This window comes from Grus americana, chromosome 2 (assembly GCF_028858705.1).
Source record: "Grus americana isolate bGruAme1 chromosome 2, bGruAme1.mat, whole genome shotgun sequence".
Classification (NCBI taxonomy): domain Eukaryota; kingdom Metazoa; phylum Chordata; class Aves; order Gruiformes; family Gruidae; genus Grus; species Grus americana.
The window spans coordinates 112,969,821-112,996,805 of NC_072853.1; the positions used below are offsets into that span (position 1 = coordinate 112,969,821).

General features: G+C 36.6%; 1 protein-coding gene across 7 annotated transcripts in view; it reads right to left on the minus strand.

Annotated features, from left to right (window-relative positions):
• Positions 1-26,985, minus strand: part of SUGCT (succinyl-CoA:glutarate-CoA transferase) — a 346,273-nt gene that overhangs the window by 272,126 nt on the left and 47,162 nt on the right. For 5 of the 7 annotated variants that reach the window (XR_008575765.1, XM_054815786.1, XM_054815784.1 and 2 more), the window contains 2 exons: positions 22,787-22,930; positions 6,111-6,206 (listed from right to left, as the gene is read on the minus strand). Coding sequence is in view for 6 of the 7 variants with exons in the window: in XM_054815786.1 (XP_054671761.1) it covers positions 6,111-6,206; positions 22,787-22,930 (240 nt within the window). In the remaining variant the exon portion in view is untranslated. The remainder of the gene's footprint in view (positions 1-6,110; positions 6,207-22,786; positions 22,931-26,985) is intronic. The other 2 variants (XM_054815788.1, XM_054815787.1) reach the window with 1 other exon arrangement.

Consider the following 26,985-nt stretch of genomic DNA (forward strand, 5'->3'; position numbering starts at 1 on the left):
TCATGTGACCATGGACAAGTGACAAACGAATAATCTTAATGTACACCCAGTTTAAATGAGCATAAATACATATGTAAGTTCAAACACATATCTAAGTTCAAACACATATGTAAATACATATCTAAGAATGTTTTATTATGGACACAAAATAGTCTGCAACATTTCCTAGGAGGAGATCAAAAATGAGACAGTCTCAATTATCAGCTATCATTCCTTAACAACAATTGTGATTATCCGTATCTGTTTTGCAAATTCAGACCCATAAAAAAGTATCTTGCAGGCATTGCTTAAAGTAGAAAGGTGTAGGAGGATTTCCTTCAGGGGAAAAAAAAAAGTATCAGGTTTTAAATTAAAAATGCATTTCATTTCCATCTGAAAAGTTTCTGTGTACAGGTAAGAAGCTGTCTATTCTATGTTAATACAAGGCCAGCTTCTTTAAAGTGCTGTCTCTGTGACAGGATAGGATATATATGAATGAAGTTATAACTACATCTCACATTATACACTGAGCACGCATCTAAAACTGCCTAAGGCAAACCTACTGATTTGGTTTCCAGACAGCTGCTCTGCCCAGGAGAGAAGCTTGACAACTCACTGAAGGACAATCACCAGAAAGGTATCAACATAATGCTGTCAGGTTTGAATAACTAGAATTCATTCCTCATAAACGGGCAGCTTTCTACACAGACTCCCGCAGATGATTACTATACCTTTGCATTGACTAAAATGGCAAGGAATCAGAATTCCTACTCCAGAACTTCTTACCAAGCAGAGTGCCAAACTGGTCCCTTATAATCACAATAACACCAAAACATTTGTGTAGTCAGTAGTTAATCTAGTAAGACACTTCTGAAGAATCTAGTAAGAAAATCTGCAAATAGAAACTTGCCCAAAAAGAAAGAAAGAAAAATGTCCTGGAAATGATATCTTTGCTTTCTTGTTTTACAGAATCCAGGATGACACAGGCCCTTCTGGCTTCTCTCTTTCCTGTGCCTTGTAAGATAAAGATAGAAAGGAAGCAGCTAGTTAAAAAACTGAACCTGTAGGTAAATAGTTCAAGGAGATACACTAGGCCACTAAAGTATCTGGGAGATTGGGTATTCATCACATGAGTTAAGACATGTTGAGGATGGCCAAACTGTTCTTTGGAAACTGAAAGTATACAGTGCAAGAGAGCACACTTTGCAGCTTGAGAGCACAAAGTTTCTATTCAGTTGATCTATGAAACATTTAATTTTCACAACAATATAGGACAATGGCCCCCCAAGGCAGCCTAAATAGTCCAGGTGAGTATTATGTTCATAATAAGAAGGGTCGTCTTGCACTTCCTGAATCTAGAACTAACCCCCCCCAAAAAATCTGTATTTTATTTCTTTCCTATGCATAAGTTCCATCTTCTCCTAGATTGAGCCATTACAGAGCAGACACGTTTTCTTCCATAACATTCATTTTGGACTTATTTAAGGAGGAGAGTTTCAGGCACAAAACACAACTTTGCAAACAATTCAAGTTGTATTCTTTGTTGATTTTGATTCCAAGACACATTAACTGCAGAATTATCCTAGTTAAACCACATAAAGACAGAAGAGAAAATTACTACATATCACCATTCTTGTGTGGAATAAGCAGTTTGAAATTTCTGAACAACTGACATTATTCTGTTGCCTTCTCCACTGGAAGGAAAAGAAAAAGAAAAAAGAAAAAAAAAAGAGTAATGAAAAGTTCTGTGAGATTCTCCAGAGCTGAGTTAGGAAAGTTGGTGCATATTGTGCCTTTGTATGAAAATCATCTCTGCCAGATGAATCGGGTAAATAACTTATTGCATTTCTCTGTTCCTGTGATGAGGCACAAGTGACATGAGCAGGATTTTCTTTGTAAGACTCCTGGACAGGATGGAATTCCACATGAAAAAATATGAGATGCAGATGCTAAAAATAATACAGAGATATTTATATCTTTGACTATACTCATCTTCCTACTACCTCATACCTTTAACTTCCTTGTGAGCTTATACTTTGAGAAGACCCTGTGAGTCTTAGGACCAAATCTGTAACAGAAATAATATCATATCCACTGGTGTGTGTGTGTGTGTGTGTGTGTATGTGGAATATCTGTAAGAGCTTGGCTTCTCAGTTTTTAAAGAGACTTTCATCATTATAGCCTGAGAGAAAACAGCCCTATACCTTTTGCTGACAGTTTGCCTCTGAAATTGCTGCCCAGTTGTCCAGGTGTCTGATGGCAGCGTGATAAGCTGCCACAGGAAACATCCTGTAAACACACAGGTCACGATAAACGTTCTCAGGAGAATGAATATCCATTCTGAGTGGGGCAACTGGAAGATGAAAAAGTGAACATCCACATCTCACGCATGGTACAGGCAAGATAGCTACACTGCTGAAAGCACAAGAATGAGGGAAGACCTTATCACTCCAAATGAAAGACAGTAATACAACTTTACTTTTCAGCACAATTATGTAAACCGGATGCTTTTAAGCCCCTGATTTCCTCTGGATAATAACGGAGCAGCTGTAGCTAAACAAGGTGTCTCATTATAGAAGCTTGTTTTAAAAAGTTGCACTAATTATGTTTAAGATACAGCCCAGAACTCAAGGTTTGTGTTTTAACACTTGAAACTAAGCAAATTGGGATCTGATTACGTGCACTATCACAGGAGTGACCTATTCAAACTACATTGCTCTGATTAAAAAGCAGATATGCTCAAAGTAGATAATTTCTCATGAAGGGCTCAGCACTCGAAAATCTATTTCTAATTTTGGTTGATTAGAATCTAGAGTTCTTCATCTTTGTGGCACGTTGCAAAGTTCATCTCCATTGAAAACCTACGGCAAACCTATACAGATGGCTTTACAGGAACCCTAAAAGACACTGTACACTCAAAAGAAGTTCAAATCTTTTCCTTTGGGTTCTGGTGATGAGCACGCAGAACTGAAAACTCAGACATTTCAGATGATCATGTCACAAAGTCAGCACATTATCAGCAAATGAGAAAAACCTTAAAAGAGTATGGAAGTCCTTGCACGCCAAACTTTAAATCTATTTTATTACGAGCTTGTTGCTCAGACCAGAAATAGATATTCAAAGGTGCTACACATCTTGGTAGTTTCAGGAAAGAGAAAACCCAGCTGCCCGTTAATGCTCCATTTTTATGCTTTTAAATACAAGGAAAAGTAAGAAAGGTCAATCTAGAGAACACATTCGGAGACAAATTATACTGACGTTTTTTCAGTCAAGTAGCTACAGGGAACTCAGTGATAAACTCAAAGCTAAATTTGGACTTGTAAATAGGAAAAATAGAGCCATTTGCAAAGATATTCTGAACAAAATTGTTCAATTGAAGCTCAATGAAATAAAAGCTACAATAGCATTCAGTATACACTACTGAATGTGTTAAACAGCACTAGAACACTTACTGTAACAACTGTAAGCAAAAAAGTACTATTTATGTACATATTTAAGATGCTTTTGACATATTTTTTATTAAATTTTGGTCTGTACTTTAGCATGACTCTGATCAGACTTCTGTCACACAGAAAGATGATGTAAGTTATTTAGATTTTGCCCTTTTAACATCTATAAAAGGACTTCTCGTGTTTACCCAATCTTCCATGATTTAACATAGTCTGACACTTTTTAGCAGGATTCCAGGCTCTGTATCACTTCAAAGTTATAATTTACTACCTATGTGAAAACTCAAAATACAGCAAATGAAAACAAAATAAAGCTGAGGACATAAGGAAAAAACCAACAGTTCGCTACCACATACTTGTTCTAAAATATATAGAAATACAGTTTTCTGAAATGTGATGTTTATTATTTGAATGAATTATAGTTCACTTGCACAAAGTATCTTGAAACAAAAAAAATATTTGTGAAAAATAGCACTGTAATAGTCACATATTAGTTTAGTAAGCAAAAGACAGCATATTCAATAACTACAATGAGAGATTAAAGTCAGGTTTCAGAGTTCTGTTCTAAACTATGTTACAAATGAGCTATGGAAGCAACTATAAAAGCCATACAATACCAACAGTGAGGGTTAATTCAAGTTTCTGAAGAGCTTTGCAGTCTAAGTATAGCTTATGTTAGCAAAGCGAAAAATAAATTCTAGAAAGCATAATATACTTATGGTTACAATCAGAATTATAACCATGGTAGCTGATGGAATGTTAACAGATGAGCCATAAACATAGACACACAGCTCCACCCATAGTAAATCCACCCTAATTACTGGTTTATGAACAAGAAAATTCAGATTAAAATGGTTTACAATATTGAGGTAATACTTCTAATATCTATTACAGAAACAGCATACAGAAACACAGGAACCATAGTTAAGATAGGATTTTTTAAAAATATTTACATATTGACTAATCTAGATTAAACCAGCAGATAGCTAAAACAATCTCCTCGAATATATCTAGAGAGCTGTCTATGAAAAAAGAAACAAAGGACACTCAGTGTATGCTTTTCATTTTGACTGTGGAAAAACAAAGGCAAAAGGACATAAAAGAATGCGAGTTTCAGTTATTCAGCCAAATGTTTTGTTTAGTCAGGTTTTTGGTTTTGCTTATACAAACTTCAGACACTTCAGATCTGTTTTATACTTTCAATATACCAAAGTTCAAAAAGGGTTACACCAAAAGGTCACATCACAGAAACACAGCAGAACGTAAAAACTTGTGTAGTGGATGCCTGGTTACATTGGGTCATGCAGAACTGGTTCTAGAAAACACGGCTGTACTGTTACGCCACACCAACCAGTGTAGCACAGCCATTGCTGTGCTGCACTACACCTGAGACAAAAATACTGCGAGACCAAATTCATCCTTGCAGAAAGCACCACATCTCCCCATTGATCTAAGATAATTTGCCATCTGTTCTAGCTAATTCATAACAAGACAGTTAACTATGCAGTGGTATGTACTGGGGAAAAAGTCTCCTAGCTCAAGTAGACGTAGCTCTTACAAAAACAACTGGGTTTGGTTTCAGACCTGAGTAGGCCTGGCTGTGACACTAGCTAGCGACAGTGTTCTGTGTAAAGATGGAAGATTTTTGCTTCAGAGTTTCTATGGCCACAAGCAGCAAATCTTTTAATGTTGTGATCACCACCATCTTCACCACTGGGAAGAAGACAATACATCGAGTTTCCCTCACTTTCTCTAAAAAGAAAGGGGATGGTAAAGAAACTCTGTGGTGTACAGGTGCAGTTCTCCCAGACAAATGCTGGGAACTGTCCCTCTCAGGGTTTCAAGGACTCTGGTAAGAAGTTAAGAAATTCAGGCTCTGCCTAGCTAATTGCAAGCATGACTATTTGACGAGAAGAGCCAAAAATTATGAAAAAAGAATAGATTTTTTTTTTTAAATTAAATATATGCCCAAGTCTCCATAAGTTAGCATGACCTCCATCAAGAATACAAAATGATCAGCTAGAAAAGAACAAAGTTTTGTTTACTGGAAGAGGTTCCTATACTAGGCAGAAGTATGATAAAACTGGCAGTAAATTTTTTTTTCCTGTGCTTGTTTATATGATGAAGGTCATGTTATTTTAAGGAATTTCAATCCTTCATTAGGTGTAGCAGACTATGAATTCTGCTGGAGAGATCTGAGGTTTGTTTAATTCCTTTTGCCTATCTGTTGTCTCACTGAGCAACAGTGATTTGTAGCAAATGGCAAATATGTACAATTCCCAGATCTGCGTGGTCATTTAGATTGTTCTTGTAGACTCACAAGATCAAAATACCAAAATTCAGAGGCAAAAGATTTCAGTTTATAAGTGGAAGTCAGCTAACCCTTAAAAAAGAGGTTTCTCTGTCAGGTGAAAACCAATCAAGTCATCACACTAGCTTTAAAATCATCCAATTTCAGCAAACACCTTGGATCTATTTCAGTGTTCTGTTACTAATCTACTGCTGATGAAGAAATATGAAAAATGCAGAAATGACAATGAACAACAGAACCTTGTCTTACCTAGATACAGACACATTACAGACTACAGCAGGTCATGGGAAAAGTAAAGCAGTTCTTAATCTCATAATACACAAAATCATGAATTCCAAGAGCAAAAAAAACCCCTAATGTGTTCTGCTTACCTGATATGGAACAATACTCCCATGAGCAGTACCCCAGCGTTTGGCTTCAATTTTGCAATTAAGGTAATTAGCTGCTACATGAGTGAGACATGCAACCTGGAAATGGAGAAAAAGTAAAGTATTCAGGAAAGCTGAAATTTCATTAATAACTTCTCTGAGATTTCCATATATTTATATGTGCTTCAGATACATAAGTTAAAATATTTATGTCACAAAAGTATCCTGTATGTATAACATATTATGTACACTTTTTAATATGAAAAAATTAAGGCTGTATCTGTATCATGGAAGTGTTTGCCTAAGTACAACTCAATAAACTCAAAACCTGTGTCCTATAACACTAGTAATGCTAGACAAACCTAGTATTAAACTACCCTAAGAGATAAGACAGTATTACCCTAAATATTTTGCAGAATGGTCAACTGCAGAAAAGCAAAAATCAGCGTCTTGTCCAAAGTCTGGTGGGAAGCACGAGGGATTTGTGGGATAGAACTCTCATTTCTTGAACCTCCCATGCTTAAATCACAAAGGCTTTTTCTCAGTTACAAGATTATCTTTCTGTTTTCTCCTATGCTTCTCATTTTACATGTCAAGCTATAGAAAATACTTCTCAATTCTTCAGCTCTCCACATGCTCTGTAATATTAAGTGGTAGGCCTTGATAAATAATTTTTCATTAGAAGATAAGGAGATATTTATCAAGTTATTAGTCAGATGACAAAACTGGAAAAAGATTAATTTTGTGAAAAGTGTGACATGCTAATTTAGTAACCATAATTTGAGGGGATAAATATATACTTTGTAAGCACAAATATATCTTAAGAAAAAGAAGGGAATGTTTATGATGCAGTAATGCATGAAAATTGGTGGTTCTGTTATAACCAATGGCAGACTCTTTATTCTAATTTCTTCGAGAGAATATAGCATGTGACTATATATCTGAAGCCAAGTAAAGCAATAAAGCATTACAGTTAGCATGCAAGGTTATCACTAATTCACCAGACACAATGGATTTGTTTTACGCTGTTAACTAGTTGCTCCAGTAAGTGCAACTGCTTGCCTAAACAATAGGCCATGTGAATATTTTTTCCAAAAATGTTATTTTCTTCATATTTCTTCCCTACATGAAAGACATTTACTATGGTAATCCAAGTGTTTACACTATTTTGTGCCTCCTAATCAGTCTAATCTACCTCAAAAGATCTTTAAGGTCCCTTCTAACTCAAACCATTCTATGACTCTAAACCAAGCAGAAATTAATTCAAAGTTCACCATTCACATTCCAATATGTGAATTATATCAGAATTTCTAGAAAAAGCTTGCAATTTCATTTTCTTTTCCTTTCTCCACATATGCTGAAAAGGCAATGTGAATGTGTCACACGCACATTTAGAGCAAATAAAATATTTAACTGTAAAACATGGATACAGTGATTTAGTTCAGCAAAAAACCTACAAAAATATACAACAAATAAGAATTTAACTGCTGCCAAAAGCTATGTCGACATATACTAACTACAAATACAATGCCTTATTCCTGAGTACTGTTGGAAAACACTTTGTAGTAGGATTTCAATGGCAGCTTATTTTATGCCAGTGTTGCTTCATTCAGGTAAAATGTTGAACAATGTCTATCTAGTCTGTTATTCAGTCCCCAGGAAAATCTCAGCAATTAAGGACATGGATCTGAGACATATGTAGAAAGGATTTTTTCTTCTGGTTTGCAACTTTCCTCAGCAACACAGAATGAAACACAGCGTTATTACAGATAGAGTTTAATGAGTGAGTTATTCATTAATAACATTTACGCTAGACCCATCACTCCTGTCAGTTTTCAATTTGGGGTCACACTCCATAGTGGTATTTCTTCTACCACAGCAAATGGCTATGCAATGATGATGAAATATTAATCATGAGATATTCTTCTGTATTGTTTGTGTGTAACACTACACAGCTGCTGTATTCCACACAAATTTCACTGACAGGTGAGATGCATCCACTACAATGGGCTTTTACTTTTAAAGACATAAGGATGCCCTCTGCAATACCTGCATTTAACTTTCCACACTTCTGGAAGGAAACACTATACCAAACTTAACTCTGGGAAGGACATAGTGAATTAAAAACCAGTGAAATACATTCTAAAATATTGATATTGAATACAATGGAGCCAAGATTTTGTTCCATTTCTTTGTTTATATTCTATGCTGTAGAAATAGAGCTATGAGTTTCATAAACAAAATTCTTCACGAGAAGTTTGACAAGAAAACTTCTATCCTTAAAAAAAAAATCTTTTTAACACAGTGTTGCAAAGTGCTACAGTTTTCTTCATGAGACAAATATAATTCTTTTAATGGCGGAAAATACACACATCTAGATTTCTCAAAAGCACTTGCTGACAGTACAATAGGAAAAAAAGAATTTTTCATGGCTTAACCCCAGGCAGCAACTGAGCACCACCCAGCTGCTTGCTCACTCCCTCACACAGTAGGATGGGGAGGAGAATCAGAAGACTAAAAGTGAGAAAAATCGTGGGTTGAGATAAAAGACAGTTTACTAGGTAAAGCAAAAGCCACACAGGCAAGCAAAGCAAAACAAGGAATTCATTCACCACTTCCCATCATCAGGCAGGTGTTCAGCCATCTCCAGGAAAGCAGGGCTCCATCACGCGTAACACTGACTTTGGAAGACAAACGCCATCACTCCAAACATCCCCCCCCTTCCTTCTTCTCCCAGCCACTTACATGCTGTCCATGACATCATATGGTATGGAATACCCCTTTGGTCAGTTGAGGTCAGCTGTCCTGGCTGTGTCCCCTCCCAGCTTCTTGTGCACCCCCAGCTTACTCACTGGTGGGGTGGTTTGAGGAGCAGAAAAGGCCGTGGCTCTGTGTAAGCACTGCTCAGCAGTAACCAAAACATCCCCGGGTTATCAACACTGTTTTCAGCACAAATCCAAACCATAGCCCCATACCAGCTACTATGAAGAAAATTAACTCTATCCCAGTCAAAGTCAGCATGGAATTAAAACATAATACTCAATAGATATTGGAATTGTGCCACTAAAGCTTCTGCTGAAAGGCTTGTTTTAGTAGCAATAGACAGCAAATGCCAGGGAAGTGAGAAGCTTAGTAAAGACTGAGCAATTTTGGAACTAAAAGTTGCTTAGACTATATAAGGGCCTCAGTTCAACATGATATTTAGTCTGAAGAATAATTCCATTTCAGTCAACGTACCGATCACTTGCTTGAATGCATATGCCTATGTATCCTGCTGAAACTGGTTTACTTATTAATTGGTTTTGCAATAAATCATGAAGGAAAGAGGCTTTTGGTTCCCCTTGACTTCCTTCTGAGTTGGGTACCATGTTCATAGTCAAATCAGCCAGCCAAAAAGAATTAGTAGTGGTGGCAGTAGTAGTAGTAGTAGTATCATCATCATACAAACAAACTTATATTGACCACATCAAAGTAAGTATTTCAGTGCTTTGTGGTTTATGTATAAACACACTTAGTTGAGTGAACTCTGTGGCCTTTTGCCCCTTTCCTAATAACTCTCTGATGGATTCAGCAGACTTAAAAGATGATTCCATTTCTACTGTCCCATGAAACTGTTACAGACAGTCCCAGGACTACCTTGCTTCTCCCTTTCCTCTCTTCCTGGCTCAGTTCATTCCCTCTGGTGTCTTCAAAGATTTACTCTCACTAAAAAGGCACTATCCAAAAAAATCTTTCAGTATATACATTTTATGTCCTCAAAAAAGAACACAAAGAATTTATCTAACTATACCATATGGTTGTTAAGCAAACTACTGAACTATAAGCATAAAAAAGATAGCCCAACTGAACATTGCTACAGACATTACATGCCCTAGAAAAAAATGTTTTTAACAAAGTAAGTCTATTTCTCCAAATTCTCCTGTAATTCAAGACTCAGGAAGGACCTCATTGCTAGAGACACTTCTTGCAGTAGGAATATCTATAGTACAATCAATCTCTCAAAAGGAAGCTTGGGTACATCTGTATTACATATTCAGTTAACTATTTTTAAATCTATATTTAAAACTGCTTTCCTGAAACCTTATAGACCCATTTCTTTTCTCCTTTAATTAAGAACTAATCCTTAAAAGTAACCTTTGGACTCGTAACATTAAAGCAGATGTAATACAATGATACAGACGTCTCTGTATTCATTTGCTTGCAGAAACAGATCTATGCATTGTAAATATGCATTATCAAATATCTACAGATAAGTGTTTCTTTATTTCACAGCAATAAAGGGAACACACACTTCAACATTCCTTTCTGATATTACTGTTGACGGCTAAATCACATATTTGCGTTACATACTTAAACCAGAACAAAAAGAGAGCTGCATTAAGGTCTGAGAAGTTATGCTCAGCTTATGATGGAATCAGACAGATGGGAAACAAGATATTAAAAGCCACAAGGTGTGCAGACAAAGAAAAGAGACAGAATTTCAAAAGATCTTTTTTCAAGATAGCACATCAAACATAATTTATTACAATGAGTTCACTGAGTCAATCAATCATTTACATGCAAGTTCAACAAGTGTATATTAATAACAAAAGATGACAGGTAACTGGAAAGAGGAGAAAACAACATTTTAATTATATGCTTTCCTTTCTTCTCCCTCCAATTTTGTGTCTGCTTTCCTGCCACCTATCTTAACAAGGATTCGACTCTCAGCCAAGTTAATTTTTTTTCCTCATTCTTTGTTTACTTTTTCTTAAAGTAAGCATGTAGACTGTCTTTTAGGAACTTTGAGACACAGGCGTTTTACAGTAGCACAGATAACTTATTTTATGCTATACTACTGAACCAGTAACCCAAATATTAATTTATAACTTCATAGAAAAATCATCCAGGAAAATTTCAGTGCCTTCTGTTATGCAAAGGCCAATAATCTTCCACTTATGCCTTTTCCGTACTTCTGGTGACATGGAAAAAAGAACTTTATATGAGAAAAATTTGAACATAAGATCACAATCCTCATTTTGTGTACACTAATAAAGCTCTCTTAAAATCACTGATCCTATGCTGGTATTCACCTAATGATTGATTTTACTGTTTTACACGTTTTCCCCTTTCCATGTTGCAATATCCTGTCACCCTTCTCACTTGTGTATTTGTACTGAAGCTGCTTCCATGGACATATGCATGGGGTGACACTCGGCTCTTGCTTCTTGAGTGTTTTTTTCATTCAAAAACCAACAACATCAAAACCAAAAACCTCTACCTCTACCAAGAAAAACCCACTCCATTTAGGAGAAAACACCACTCTTCCAGTTGAAGTCTAATTACGTTTAGCCACAAGCCTTCATGAGAGTAGAAGTTCTTACTAGTCTGCAATCATCTCACTGCTGCCATAGACAGTGCACACGTTTTATGTTACATCCTAGGCATTGACCCAGCTGGGTCAGGATGTGGCACTGCGCCACAATGAACGGTGTGTTTCTACCAGTTTTTAGGCAGGAAACTTTCAAATTCCTGCAAGAATGAACTGGGCACCAGGATCCACAGCCTTGCACAGAGGCAAGAAAGCTGCCACAATTCAAGGCAGCCCATTCCACTGGGGCCCAGCAGGAAGCCACAGCCTTCCCAGGAGCTGTCAACAAACATCACCTTGTGCCTGGGCATGTAAGGGCCTCCCACCTAGCCTGGAGTTCAGAGCTCTGCAGGAGCTAAAAATCAGCTCAAGAGTGCCATACACCCGTTGGCCAGTGTATTGGGTTTGTGTGGGAAGGTTTTGGTAGCGGGGGGGGGGGGCTACAGGGGTGGCTTCTGTGAGAAGCTGCTAGAAGCTTCCCCTGTGTCTGATAGAGCCAATGCCAGCCAGCTCCAAGATGGACCCACCACTGGCCAAGGCCAAGCCAATCAGCGCCTCTGTGATAACATATTTAAGAAGGAAAAAAACAGTTAGAGACAGCTTTTTGCAGCCGGAGAGAGGAGTGAGAAGATGTAAGAAACTCTGCAGACACCAAGGTCAGTGCAGAAGGAGGGGGAGGAGGTGCTCCAGGCACCGGAGCAGAGATCCCCCTGCAGCCTGTGGTGAAGACCACGGTGAAGCAGGCTGTCCCCCTGCAGCCCATGGAGGAAGGATGAGGGGGTGTAGAGATTCCACCTGCAGCCCGTGGAGGACCCCACGCCAGAGCAGGTGGAGGCACCTGAAGGAGGCTGTGACCCGTGGGAAGCCCACGCTGGAGCAAGCTCCTGGCAGGACCTGTGGACCCGTGGAGAGAGGAGCCCACGCCAGGGCAGGTTTGCTGGCAGGACTTGTGACCCCGTGGGGGACCCCACGCTGGAGCAGTTTGCTCCTGAAGGTCTGCACCCTGTGGGAGAGACCCACGCTGGAGCAGTTCGTGAAGGACTGCAGCCCGTGGGAGAGACTCACGTTGGAGAAGTTCGTGAAGGACTGTCTCCCATGAGAGGGACTCCATGCTGGAGCAGGGGAACGATGAGACGAGTCCTCCCCCTGAGGATGAAGAAGCGGCAGAAACAATGTGCGATGAACTGACCGTAACCCCCATTCCCTGTCCCCCTGTGCCGCTGAGGGGGTGGCAGAGGTTGAAGCCGGGAGTGAAATTGAGCCCGGGAAGATGGGAGGGGTGGGGGGAGGTGTTTTAAGATTTGATTTTATTTCTCATTCCTCTACTCTCTTTTGCTTAGTAATAAATTAGATGAATTCCCTCTCTAAGTTCGGTCTGTTTTGCTCGTGACAATAATTAGTGAATGATCTCTCCCTGTCCTTATCTCGACCCATAAGTTTTTCGTTGTACTTCTCCTCCCCTGTTTAGTGAAGGAGGGGGAGTGATAGAGCGGCTCTGGTGGGCACCTGGCCCCCAGCCAGGGTCAACCCACCACAGCCAGGCAGACACCTCCACCTGCAAGTACACAGCAAAGCCACTGCCCACAAAGGAGCACAATTTTACGAATTCATCAGTGGTGTCCCTACATCTGTGCAAGGCAGGCAGTCTGACCCTTCTCCCGAATTCAAACTATTGTCCCATCATCCCTCTCCACATAGTTTTTTCCCTCCCCTTCACGAACCAATAGAACTGTAGCTGCTTTCAACCAGTGCTTTGCAGACCACCAAATTCAATGAATGACTTTGAAGAGGTCTGCAAAAGCTAACTAAAAAAAGCAAGACTACTATCACATAGGACAAGGCTTACCTTTAAAGAGTATATGCCCCCTTTAGAAAATGTCTGTGATCACATTATGAACACTGTGCTCTAGTAAAAAGTGTTTTCTTCCCAGTGATGTTGATTTCTTTTAATGTACCTCCAGGAAGCGATCATGAATTCATCCTTCACAAAAGAAAAATCCTGGCATTGAAGCATCAGCAAATGGTATAACCCCAGCCACAAATACAATTTTGTAAAGATAAAATCAAATCCTTAATGACTAATAACTACAATTTCAGAACAGGTCTCATATTAGGATCTGGTTTAGGACCTTCCAGACACTTAAGCAGGTATCCAACCCTGTGCCAGTAATCACATGCATCTTGTGGGACTTGCAGATTAAAGTTAGCCACTTGATCAAATAATCCTTATTCAGATGACAGCACACAGCAAATCACACAGTCACAGAAATGATGCACTAGGAGGTGCTTAATGAGCTAGAAACAATAAAAAAATACATGCAATGAGAAAAACAAAGGTAATATATTTGAGAACCCTAGCTTGAACATGGATTCTCAGACGAAGCAAGCTGAAGACAGCAAAACAGACTTTAAAGTGCACAATTGTGTAGATACTTTTTTAGTGTGGAAATGATGGCTGAGAACTACTTTTGCTTTATAAAAAAATAAGTTCAGACTACATAAATATAGAAAAACTGAGGCATCTTCAAAAACACATAGCATTTGCATAGCAGAGAACTGCTGAGTTCAGTGAAATGTAACAACAAAAAGAACTGATCTACAAATTATTTTTTTAATGAGCAATTTAGACCTTTTAAAAGACCAGAATGAACACTTCTGTGCTTCCCACATCATCTGATTAAAATTAAATTAGTATTAACAATAACAAAGACTTGATGCAACTAATAGATGTAGGACTTTAAATTTCAAAAATATATATTGCTCAGCACACAGTTTCAAGAGAAACTAACTGTCAGATGGACTTGTATCTCTCCTGACTCTCCACTTTAAAAAACAAAACAAAACAAAACAAAAAAACCTACATACAGTCAGATGGATTTTAGGTGAAGGAACAGAAATAAAAAGCCTGACTATAGAATCTATTAGACAGCACTGGCATGAAAGAAGGACAAAAAAAAATTTTTTTTAAATGAGGTCCAGTTGAAGAAAATAGCATTTTAAAATGAAGAATAAATTACATTTTCATAATGAAAATAATACACTAAAAGCTTTTTCTGAAAATGTAAAAAAGCATACTATTTCAACCACTGAAAAATTCTTGTTTCAGCTTCATAACAACACAAAGAACAGGTCTAAGGAATCTCCCACTTTAAAAAAAAAATCTATTAATGAGAATATTCAGGTAAAAAAAAAAGCAAAATGAGAACTCCAAAATTAGTCTGTACACTCTGTGCAAGATCTTTGTGCACTTATATACAAACCCTAATCATAAGGTCCTATACTATTTTCCTATCAAACTTGTAGCTCATTTAATTAGTAGGTATTTATTGAATATTTGCTTTTTTGGGGGGAATACACAATCCAATACACAGCCCAATCCATCAAATCTCCTAGAGAGTCCCTATCAGCCTTTACGCATGTAATATGTCTCACACATTGCGCCTGCTGCCACCCTGAGTTCCTTTTGAAAGGCACTTCCCTGAAACAAGGGTGATTCATCTGCAAAATTTCAAGTTCCCACTCCAAAGAACGAAGGCAATGAGTTTCTCAGGAGGAAAAAAAAAAAAGCTCATCGACGTCTTTTCCCATAACTTGTTCCTGGAAACAGATGAATCATTTTAACAGTAACTTTGAAAACAAATCACTTTTTGGCAATTCCATGACATGGAAAATTCAGCCAAAACAGTTAAAACTTTGGCAAAGTTATAAAAAATACAATCAGACTCTGATAACAGACATATCAGACAACCTTAACTATAAATGTCTTCTGCAATAATTTCCTTCAGTCTCCATCTTCTCTGAAGAAGGAATATATATCCACTGAAATATTAAACACATTACACTCTGCGTTTACATACAGCTTTACTAAGTCCAGGCAAAATTCAACTTGTGAAAAGTTTCTTCTGCTACATTTTATACAGGTTTTTTTAAATATTATAACATATGTTTTTATATTATTCCTTAATTATAGCCTTTCCCACCAAAAAGCTATGTATTTAATATGAATTACAACTTATCTGGTTTTTAATTCTCTGTAATGATGCCTGCTTGTATTTCATCAATTGTTTATAAAATAGCACAGATCAAGTTCTTAAGAGTGGCTTCTATTCATGCAAAAAACTGGAAGCATACTTGCAAAACACAGAACAATTTGGGTTTAAAAACAGTAGCTAAATAAATAGAGCAAAACATACAAATAAAACCCAGACAAAACAGATTTTGCTCCTATAAAAATTAATTACCTGTGAGGACAGGCATCAGAATAAGTACAGCAATTTTTCTTATTATTCGTAATAGAGTAGTATCCAGAGACTCCAATTTGGACACTACATACACTTCGTGAAGGATTCTATTGTTTTATTTAATCGGTAATAAGGATGCGTTTCCATGCAAAGCTGCCAACATCCAAAAGAAGCCTTATTGAGGCACTTTTCACTTTTGATCTTATGATTAGAAACAGGGCCATTTACAATGAAAATATGCATACACCTAACCATTTATAGCACTCATCTTTTTGTCTCTGCATTTATCAGCATTAATATTCACACTGAAAAAAGAATCTTAAGCGTGTTTGTCTGCTCCTGACATCGTCATTTTCATCTTATCTGAAAAGAATTGTCCCTCCACAAAAACAATAGTAATTTCAACAGCTTGTGCTGCAGCAGTGCAAGCAGGAAGATTTTTTTAGATTTTTCATTTGATATGAAGGGAGGCACGTACGGAAATGAGCCATGTCTACTTGGTTGGGTGAGAAATGTGCAAATACTCCACCGCTATTATCACAGCCAAATCTCCTCTGGTCATAACAGTATTATCTCAGGAGAACAACACTGGCACTAGCTGTAACACTGAAAGATCTCTGGACACTGCCCATTAAGTACTCATGTGCTAATGCAATACAGGAATCGCACAAGAAACAAACCCATGCAATTGAATGAAATGTTTGAAATAGGATGTTTTACAATGCACAAGATTGTATTTCTGTACCTCTGCAGCGTTAATGAACGCCGACCATTCAGTTATCCACAAATGCTTTTTTGAGCACTTTAATGCTGTCCATAATGCAGATGTGGTTCATCTACTGAGCTGTTAAAGGGCATACAAGTCAGAGAAATGTAGTCCAAGGTTCCATTTGATTTGAGAAATAAATGGATTAGTATTCCTAATGGGTCTGGTGTCAAAACATGGCATTTCTGCCTGATAACACATTTTGAATAGTGACAACAGATTTGTAAATGATTCTCTGAAGAAAGAAGTTTTTCCTTAATAAATCTACAAAAATATTTAAATAGTACCAAAAAAAAATCAAAATGTTATATTACGGAGTCAGCTTCAATGAAGTTACAAAATAACTTCACATAATTTGTCACAGAAATCTAATACTAGAAATATTCATTCCAAAGAAGGCAAAGCTGTTTAACAAATAATTGAACTCTGACTTTTAGATAGAGTTTAATGGATACCTGGTTTTGAAGTCCTAAAACAGTCTCAACACTTTTTTTATAGCTTTCACTATAATATAATACATAACTAATGAATTATGACCTTTGGCCTAATCACGTCATTACTGTAAAGAGTTTGCAATTAAATTGATGAGCCAGAAACAATACAGTGCCGAATAATACAAACATGGAGAAAAAGAGTGATGGCAGCAGAACTCCATCAGACCAAAAAGAAGTCATTAGTCCAAACTTGTTTAGCATCATCCTTTACTTCACCTTTTTTATAAATTATAATCTACAGAGAAATTCCAATCAGAGCTATGTGAGGCGATCAAAACAAGCAGTGTTAAAACCTTAGCTGGTGCTCCATCAGTGTACCCCAAAATGACATACTTGTTAAGGTTTATTAGATTTCCAGAGGTTCAACAGCACATAGAAATCAATTGTTTTGCTAACTTAAAATTTTCTCTGACATGAAATTGAAACCTCTTCCATCAAGTTACAGCTCTTTACCTTGCTATTTACATAAATAAATAGCACATAAGGTGTTGAAAGACCCTGTCCAAATTTGACCAATTTACAGAATGACTTCTGAAGGTTTCCATGAGTTTAAAGAGAGGGATGAGCTTTTGGGGTAGACTAAAAGTTTTTATTCTGCTACTGGTTGCTTAAATCATTCCCATTTCTTTTGAACTACCCTGGTTATCCTTCTTCTTCTAACACTTAGCATGAGCCCGAAACATGATCTGCTGGTAATAACCTACAACAAACATCTTGATTCCATTTCCAGAATTACACCCTTATTCAAAGGTCATCTAAATAATAAACTCTTTAAAAGAAATGTCTTCCTTTGTCTTCAAACTCTCTCCCCTACCTATTCCAGATAGCCATTTTTATTTTCTCTATGTGTTAAAGGGACATATTTTTTCTATCTCCTTCCTAGTCTTTCTCTAATTGATGATAGAGATAGGTCAACACAGGAAAACGAAGCTGCAACACATTCAGACTTAGTTTCATCAGCACAAGAACAATAGTAGCAAAGACAAAAAGACACACAATTTACTTCAGATAGCAGCTAAAGAAGAAATTCCCTTGCCATCAGGGGATGTACTCTGTTTACAGAGTAAAGAAAGCAACTAAATAAATCCAAGATCCAGTTGGAGTATGATCTACCACTGACTTTTTGCATAACTAATCATTCGAAATCACAACACACATTCCACAGAGACCAATATTAAATTGACTTATTGTCATGTTAGTATGGTCTTCTGGTCTATTCAATAAAATCCTAGCTACTTAAAACCCCGAGGGATAAGTTCTGTTCTTAGTTATACTGATGTCCTCAATGGAAATTATCTAGAATAGTAGCCAAGAAAAGTGTTTTCTGCACTGTATATATTTAAAGAAATGTTCACATAATTCAGATTTTATTATCTTTCCATATCAGAGCTATGCAGTGAAAAAGACAACATCACCATACAATACATATACAATTTTTTTTATCATGACGGAGATTACAATGTTTTTCAAATATGATGCTTTATAAGCCTGTAAAAAGAACTGCTTATTCAAACCATACCCAAAACAAGACAACTAGCTGGTCTCTGAAATCACCAGCAGCAATGACCTCTAAAAAAGCAGATTTTCTTTCTGTTTTCAGTCAACTCACAACTCTCCATTACCAAGCAGAGAAGCAACAAGATACAGTCAAGATACCTGAACAGTATTTGAGTTCCAAGACTGACATTTCTCACACAACTTACTGCTCAGGGACCTTGTGATGCCATATATATCCTACAGGCAGTATGTAACTGCCACCAGTTTCACCTATACTCAATAATTTGTAAAAGACATGTCATGAAAGCCCTGAATAGAGAGCACTAAAAGCACCTTAACTAGATAGGCCTTAAACACAATAATCTTGGGAAAAAGTGGTCCAGAAAAAAAACCTAATAGTTTCTAAACCTCACCATTATCTCAGTAAACTAACTGCCAAACTAAAGCACAAAGATGGAATATAGAAAATAATTTATACCAATTTGCTAGGTTTTTCTAGGGCCACTTCAAAATTTTGAGAAGATTAAGAGTTTGCTATGGCAAATACAAACTAAAACATAGTAATCAGAAGCAGAGAAGTGTCTGATGAACAATCATATAATACAAACAATATTAACCACATTATCCTGTCTGTGGAATCTGGGAAAAAAATACACTTCAAAATTGCAGAAATGTTAAATGTAAAATACTTCTTGCGGATTTTCAATCCAAGAGAAACCAACTTATTACAGTATTTGTTGGAGCCTGGTTGTAATTAAATACAGGAAGGATATTAAAACTTCCAAGAGATTTTTTTTTTAAGCCACAACAGAAGAAAAGGCACAATTGCATAATTGGAACCAAATCCAAAACCCACTTCCTTCTTATTTACTAGCATCATCTAAAGGACACTATTTAGATGCTGACGCTGAAAGGTCTGGAGCTGGCAACTGTAAATCATCTAAAAGTCAAAAATTTCAAAGGAATTGTATGACATGGGTTAAAAGTTTATAGACGAGAAATATAGAAAGTTAGTGCTCACTGCAAAACCACATCCTAGCAGTCACCGTATCCTAGAATTCTATTTTGTTGTGGGGAAAGAAATCCTCTTTGGTAGTACTAAGCTGCTATAGGGCAAAAATGTTTGACATAAAGAATTTGAAAGAAAGATGTCTGTTTAAGATATGCTAAAAATAACATTTCTTTAGAGAACAGGATTTCGCTTATCATTTGGTTCTAAACAGACCAGTTAAATACTAAACAAACTTGCCAGTGAGTGGGGTATTTCTTAAAAAACCTTCAGATCATTTTCACTGGCAGCTGAATTCAGTTCAATGCTCTTTGTCATTAGCATATCTGTGCAAGAAAGTAATATCAAAAGCATTTTCTCATCCCCCAAAGAAATAAATTCTCTTGCATTTCTATAAGGCATGCAGAAAAGTGATAGCACAGACATAGATGGACATGTACACGCTAGGTTTTTTGCTATAAAATAAACCAAGCGGTTTTCAGGGATTTCTGATTATTTAAGTGCTTTAACCCCTGGGTTGGTTTTGGTTGGTTTTGTTTTTCCTTTCTGACATAGTCAAAGTCATAAACACTGCCCAACGAAGACGTGTATAGGCCAGCTTCACACTTCTCAGTTCAGATGAAGGGATGGACAAAAAGTGCAAGCATGCTGCTATATTAGCTCAGTGTATGAAATACTGACAAAAGCCAAAAGGTCCCTGCTGTTGTAACACTATTAATAGGAGGATGGTTCAGCAGCAGTTTTGTTTTACACACAGAAAAAAGATTCCTTTTTCTCATTAAAAATTACTACAGTCCAGTGAAACTCATGCTGAAGGAAAAGTTATCATGATGCATTTGTTTGACCTCTAGATCCCGCCATTAATCAACTGCAACAAGCATCTAACAAACTAAAAGTGTAAAACTTTAGGTTCCTTATTGTTTTGGCAGCATCCGTGAGAGACTTCAAAAGGCCATTCTTTTTAAACATTCATCACATGAGGAAGAGCTAGCATTAGATATCTCAACTTGGTATGTAAAACCATAATGCCTTTGAAAGCACTGATCTTTCAAGAACCTGATCGTATCACAGTAATTGTCTAACTTACCTTTAAAAAAACATTACCACCAGAAGTACTGCAACATGAATTTCTTTTTTTTACATTAATTTTTAGATCTGTACTACTCTTTCTTAGTACACTCACCCTTAAAGACTTACAAGTAACCACCAGTTTTGCAAAAAGAAAGAAAATGAACCAGGAAAACTAGACGTTCTGAGAGAGACACAGCTGTCAGTTACATTTTTCTTCATTAATTTTAACACATTTTTTAATGGGATTGATCACATGGATTTATTTTTGGTATCCCGGCACCTCATCATAAATATTTTTTCCAATTTAATAAATGTTCTCATTAGAGTCTTGGGCCAACACCCTAAAGTTAATTTGGACTGAAGTAATAGGGTTATCTAAAACAAAATAGCTGTTTTCTGAATAACAGCTTATACCCATTCTCTATTCCAAACCACTAATTTATTTCTATTTAATTTACCCAACACTGAAGTAAATAAAAACATTTACTTTGCAATAAGAGTGTGCATGTATGGAATTACTTCTTAATAACTTTTAGATAATTATAATTTGATAACAAGCATAGAATGAGTTAATGTTTAAAAAAAGTCACTAAACTGTCCCTTCACCATTTACTACTTCTTCAGCTAAGCACATATATATAGAAGTCAAACACCATATATCATGCTTTGTTCACTAACATTTATCCGACTCTTCATTCCCTTTCTTGTGTATGCCAGTGAGTAGCCTAAAGGATGATGATGTGGAACTTCAGATGGAAAATTTGCAATGTGAGAGCACTTCTGTGCATAGCCAAAGCTATCCTAACCAAGGAAAAAGATTCTAAAGACAAATGAGGTGATAAAGTAAGGTGAAATAAGAGAGTTAATTTTAACTCTTCTTAATTTCAGCATTTGATCATAATAATCAAGAAGACTCTATTAAAAAAAGCCAAAAAACAGTGGAACGAGGAATCAAAAAATAACAGAATGACTCCAGAAATTAATATAAATTACTGGAAGTCCTTTTAATAAAATTAGAAATGGAAAAAATGAAGGAGAAGCTGCCATAATATAATATACTATAAGATACCTTAAACAAAAAAACCTCTCGTATATATTTAATGAGTTTCACATACACTTAAAATATTTTTCTAAACTGCTTATTACATTTTTCAAATACAGACACAACATTTACAAATCTACATAAGTATGATGAAGAGTTCAGTCCTTACAAACATTTCTGAAACAAATGAAAAAAATCTTTGTTGATTTTAAGCAATGCCTTCCCCTCCTTTCCAGATCTGATTTCAATAGGTATTTAAACAAGAGCAGTAGGTATGAAAACAAGAGCAACCTCAATCATTAGTCTCAATCATTATATCATACAATGATATAGGTGGGAAGGAACGTTCGGAAGTCATCTTGTCCGACCTGCTGCTTGCACCAGGGCCAACTTTTTGTACAATGGGCACTCTATCATCTCTCAACTGTACTGACAGGTATAATGTGAAGAAAAATACAATTAAATAAAGACAAAAATAACAGAGCACTGGTATCTACATCAGCAAGACAATGTATCATCTGATCATGTGCGCTCATACCAAAATCAGTTTCTTTTTGTAAAGTATAAATCATCACACTAATGGTGCTTAAATGTTCAAAGACAATTTAAAGTTTTCATTATCTGTGGTATATGGTATACCTTTCACGATCAAAACATCTTTGTCTTTACCATTTTGATAAGATATCTCTTTAATATGCCTAGAGAAAATGCTGCATCTTCAAGCTTACTTTATTCTTTGATTCCCAGAGCCAAAACACAGACCTCCTGGATTAGATTACTTTGACACTCGGGTGATACTTAATTACTCTGGGTGATTTTGCACAAGTTATTCGGTCACTCTGATAGTAATATTACCCAGTGCCAAGGCCTCCCTTCCAACAGTGGTTTTACCATTTATGCTTGTCTATCTCAAATTATCTACTACAACCGCTACTTACAATCTCAGGAATAATGTAAACCTGAACTCATTTTTTTCAAAGAACATGGAAGTCCTTTGTAAAAAGTGAAAAACAAATGTAATGCAGTAGTAACTATAGCCATGCCATATAAAATGGTCACTACCAGAGTGGCAGAATAAGGAAACTGTCACTAATTCCATTACTGTTATTGTTGTCATTAGTTGCACTAATTTGCATTAATTTATGTCAAATTGGTATTCTTAGGTTCAAACATCTACACAACTAAAAGCAATTTTTTTAAAACTCCTACCTGAGATGACAAGAGATTACAGTCAATGTGCAGTCCTTTCCCCGTCTTGTACCTCTGAAGTAAACCAGCCATAATTGCTCCATATGTATACAACCCAGTAGCAAGATCTGTCATGGCTACTCCTGGTCTAACTGGCTCACCATCCTAAAGGAAAAGAAGAACGCACCCCAGAACAAGACCAAAAAAAAAAAAAAAAAAAAGAAAAAAGAAGAAAAAAGAAAACGAGAGGCAAAACATTACTTTTTGTTATAGTACATTCTACATGACTCATCTGAAAAAGTGTTTACATGTTGCTGCACTGCAAACTGCAAGAAATAAGAGTATCTTTGAGTGAACTGAAGTATAAAAACTACCACTGAAAACCAGGTATTCTTGCAGTATCTACACAATTCTGTAACTTCGCAATGCTGCGGACTGCAAATTGTGAATGATTTATTATGCTACTTTTTGCCCTAGTAACATAATGCTTCAACTCACCAATGCAAAAAAGAAAGAGATATTGTTAGAGACAAAAGGATCAGTGAAAACTGAATTTCATTATACCTAGAAGCCAGAGGTATAAAGGATTTCCACAGTACACTGACCCTGGTGTATGTCTGTTTGAAAGGCAGAACCATATTGCTTTCCTCTTCTCACTCTCTTTTTCTCCCTCGTCTCCTGGCCCTCCCCCAGCCAAATCTCAGTTTTGTATTTTCCAGTACGTACATTCCAGGCTTCCAGGGGGAGACAACTTTGTTTTGTTCACACATGTACACTTCATACACATAAATACAGGCAAATTCTTGACCTCCTGACCAATAATCACTGAAAAGTCTTTGGTTCACATATCCTTTTTCAGTATGTCATCCTTTCTTCTGCCATGATGGGAAGAATCTTCACTTTACATCATGTGTTTCAGAACTCCCCTAACCTCTGGCACAAAATACGGCCCCTCTGCAATCAACAGTAAAATGAACTTCCAATTTCAGTCAAGGTAGGCTTTTACCACAGAAGCTTAAAAGTGCTTCTTCTGAGATGTTCTCCCATTTCCTACTCCAAAAAGTTTGAGGTCGGATGCTCAGATTCTGATAGCCATCGCTTGCCTTTAAGTACAGACCACAAATAGCAGCGCAAAGCTAATGGTACTGTTTCGGAGTTTCACCACCTAAGTAAGCCTACCATAAGCCAACTTAAAATCAGCATAACTGATAAATAACTATTTGTCGAAGTTCCCCTAAATGCCTTTAATTTAGTATAAATTCAATAAAATCAAATTTACAGAATTACTTTAATTATTCATGTCTAAACTGCTAAGTGTAATCATACTTTAGGATTGAAAGAGAGTTATGTTTACCGATAATTATTTTTAAAAAGTGTCTTGGCTTCACGTAAAAAATTTAAAACTTATCTTCACCATGTTTTTTTTCTTTCTCACTCCAAGAGGATTTATGTAAGGCTGATATCAAGTCATATATAAGTTAAAAATTATTTTAAGAAAAATAGTATCAATTGCATTAATAGGTCAATTCCAGGATAAAAGACTGTAGTACAATATTTTCTATGTAACATGGAAAAGGCTACAATTTTATTCATATCATAAATGTGACTAACAAAATTGTAAAACCTGTATCAAATACAAGAGAATTTAAAAAAAAAAAAAAACCTCAGTTACTGTCATTCAAATGGCAGTAAGGATTAGTCTGTGACTAACTATAGCCTAAATATTAATGATGATGTGTAAACTATACATCTGCAAGGACTTAAGGAATCCTGCTTTAGGGAGTACTTCTTTCTTGAAGAATCTCTTATTTCTTCCTTCTCCACACTCTACTCTAAGCTACTTCAGCTTCCCAATGAAAAAGACAACTCAAAGGTTCCACCCATTTACCACCTTCCTTGTACCCAAGTCTGAGGGAAAACAGGAAGGGAAGTTCTTTATTTTTATACGTGTAGGCCTACTGAGAAAACTAATTAGCACATGAGAAGGTTTTTGCTTCTCTACCACTAAGAAATACAAATGAAAAAAAATAACATTTCCCCCATATTATCTGCTGCAAGTTCTCAGTTTGTTAAATTGTTCTTTCTCCATTACAGCCAAGACATTGGGATAAGCAGAAATCAAAAAAGACTTAAGATCTTGCAAACAGATATGCAGCAACATTCTTAGTTTGAAAACACTTGTCACACAGTGTCATTAATTTCACCCTTGATGGAGAAAACTACACTTTGAAGATACAAAAGTCCAGACTATTTTAATAGTTACATAAGAATTTGCCTTCTCAAACCTTGATTCTAGCACTTTCCACGCCAAGTACTAAACTACCTAATATTTTAAAGCAAACACTTCCTTTGCCTCAGTAAAAAGTTCACCTTCATTTCTAAAAATACTTTCACAATTTCCCCTTACAGAACACTCCTACATTTGAGAAGTCAAACTACTAGCACTATACTGCTGTTATTTTTAACACATTAGCTTTACTTCATGCTAACACTCCACAACCTACAATTCTGCAGCAGCCCATAATTTCTACTCTTCCTTGGTCCTTCTACCAAGACCCCTGAGTAGCTGCCATTTTTCACCCTTTAATCAGCTTCTGATGTCCACCTGTGCCACAAACCAGACCTTCTGTGACAGGATACATAGCTGCAAGCACAGTTACTGTGGAAGAACAGGTTTGCATCTCTGTCCTGCAGGACAAGGGATATAAAGCTGCTTTATGTGAAGGATAAAGCTTCTCTCCACACACAGAGAAATACCTTCCTTTAGAGAGAGCTTCTGACAGTGCAGCAGTACTTGTGTAGCTAACATTATACTAGTTCCCTGAGCAAAGTAAAGATCTATGCAGTAGCTTTTACTCAAGCAAATTATTTTAAAAGTCACAAACACCACCACTGCCCCTGCCAGCCAAAAGTAATGTTACTCTTCTGGTAGAAGGACAAAACAGAGCCCTCGTCAGAGAGAAAGTACTTTAAGCTGCCATCCAGGCACAAGGGCTGGGTTAAACCCTACTTGGGGCAGCACCAGGACATGCCCTTCACTCATTTGAAAAGATGAAGATTCACTCCATCAAAGCAGACTTTTTCTTCCGTCACTGCACTTTGCTATTGCTCAATCTTACCATCAGTTTACGCTTTTATTCCCAATTTTTGCTGTTTGCAAAATTCCTTACAATTTGTCAACACATTCTGGTCCAGAGATAGCCACAAGATGTTTTGGAAGTTTCCTTTCCCAAGTTGTTTTTTTTTCCTTTTGTACATATTTTCTTTTCCCAAATTTACATCAGTAATAAAAAAATCATCCATTAAAAATGGAAATTGTTCTGCAATGACATACTTAATAAAAGTATTCTAAGTCCAGTAGTCTTTACAGATGGGAAATAGCTGCTGAAGCTAATATGAACCAGCAATGGCTATATTTTTTCAACAGCACTGAGCTGTACACCATGTGTACTCTTTTGTTGCAGTTTGTTTGGTTTTAAGCTGAAGAATGGCCCCTCTGGTACTGTAGATCCCAATCATGTCTTGCTGTCTCATGTTCAGTAAAACAAAACTGTTTCTTCAGCAAGAAAGAATGCACCACCATAAAGATACCCTGAATATCGAAAATTGCGTGTTATAATCCACTTGGAGTTGGAAGGAGATTTATCTCCAAATTGTTTATTTAATTAATTTCAAGTTATTGGCTTAATGAGTCATAGAAATTTGCATCAAAGGAATATTCATCTGGCACTGATGTATCTGAATATATTAAGTAAAAGCCTTCTGTTCATCAAATATGAAACTTGAATGTGGTGTTTAACCAGGAAATATCTATAAATTGTGTTGTCCAGGACAATAAACGTATCATCACTGCAAACTCTGCCCTCTTAGCATATTTTAATTTATGTAAAGAAAAACTGAATATGGCCTGAAGCATCTACTTTCATTCAAATTGGGTTTGCGGTACAGATTTACGCAAAACAGATTCTCCACTATTACTTGTAAAATTTTCATAAACACACTAGAATTTCAAACTTCACAGGTGTCATACATTTCTAACAGAGGTAATCAAGTACACATGTAAGAGCTTGAATTCCATACAGGTTTCTGCACATGCAAACATGGTTTAAAGACAGCATTCTACTGTACACTGAATGTGGCTGATTTTGTACAATCAAAAACACCACTAGCACAAATGCAGTTATTTGTGCTTGTAACTTTGCAATATTGCTGAAGTTACG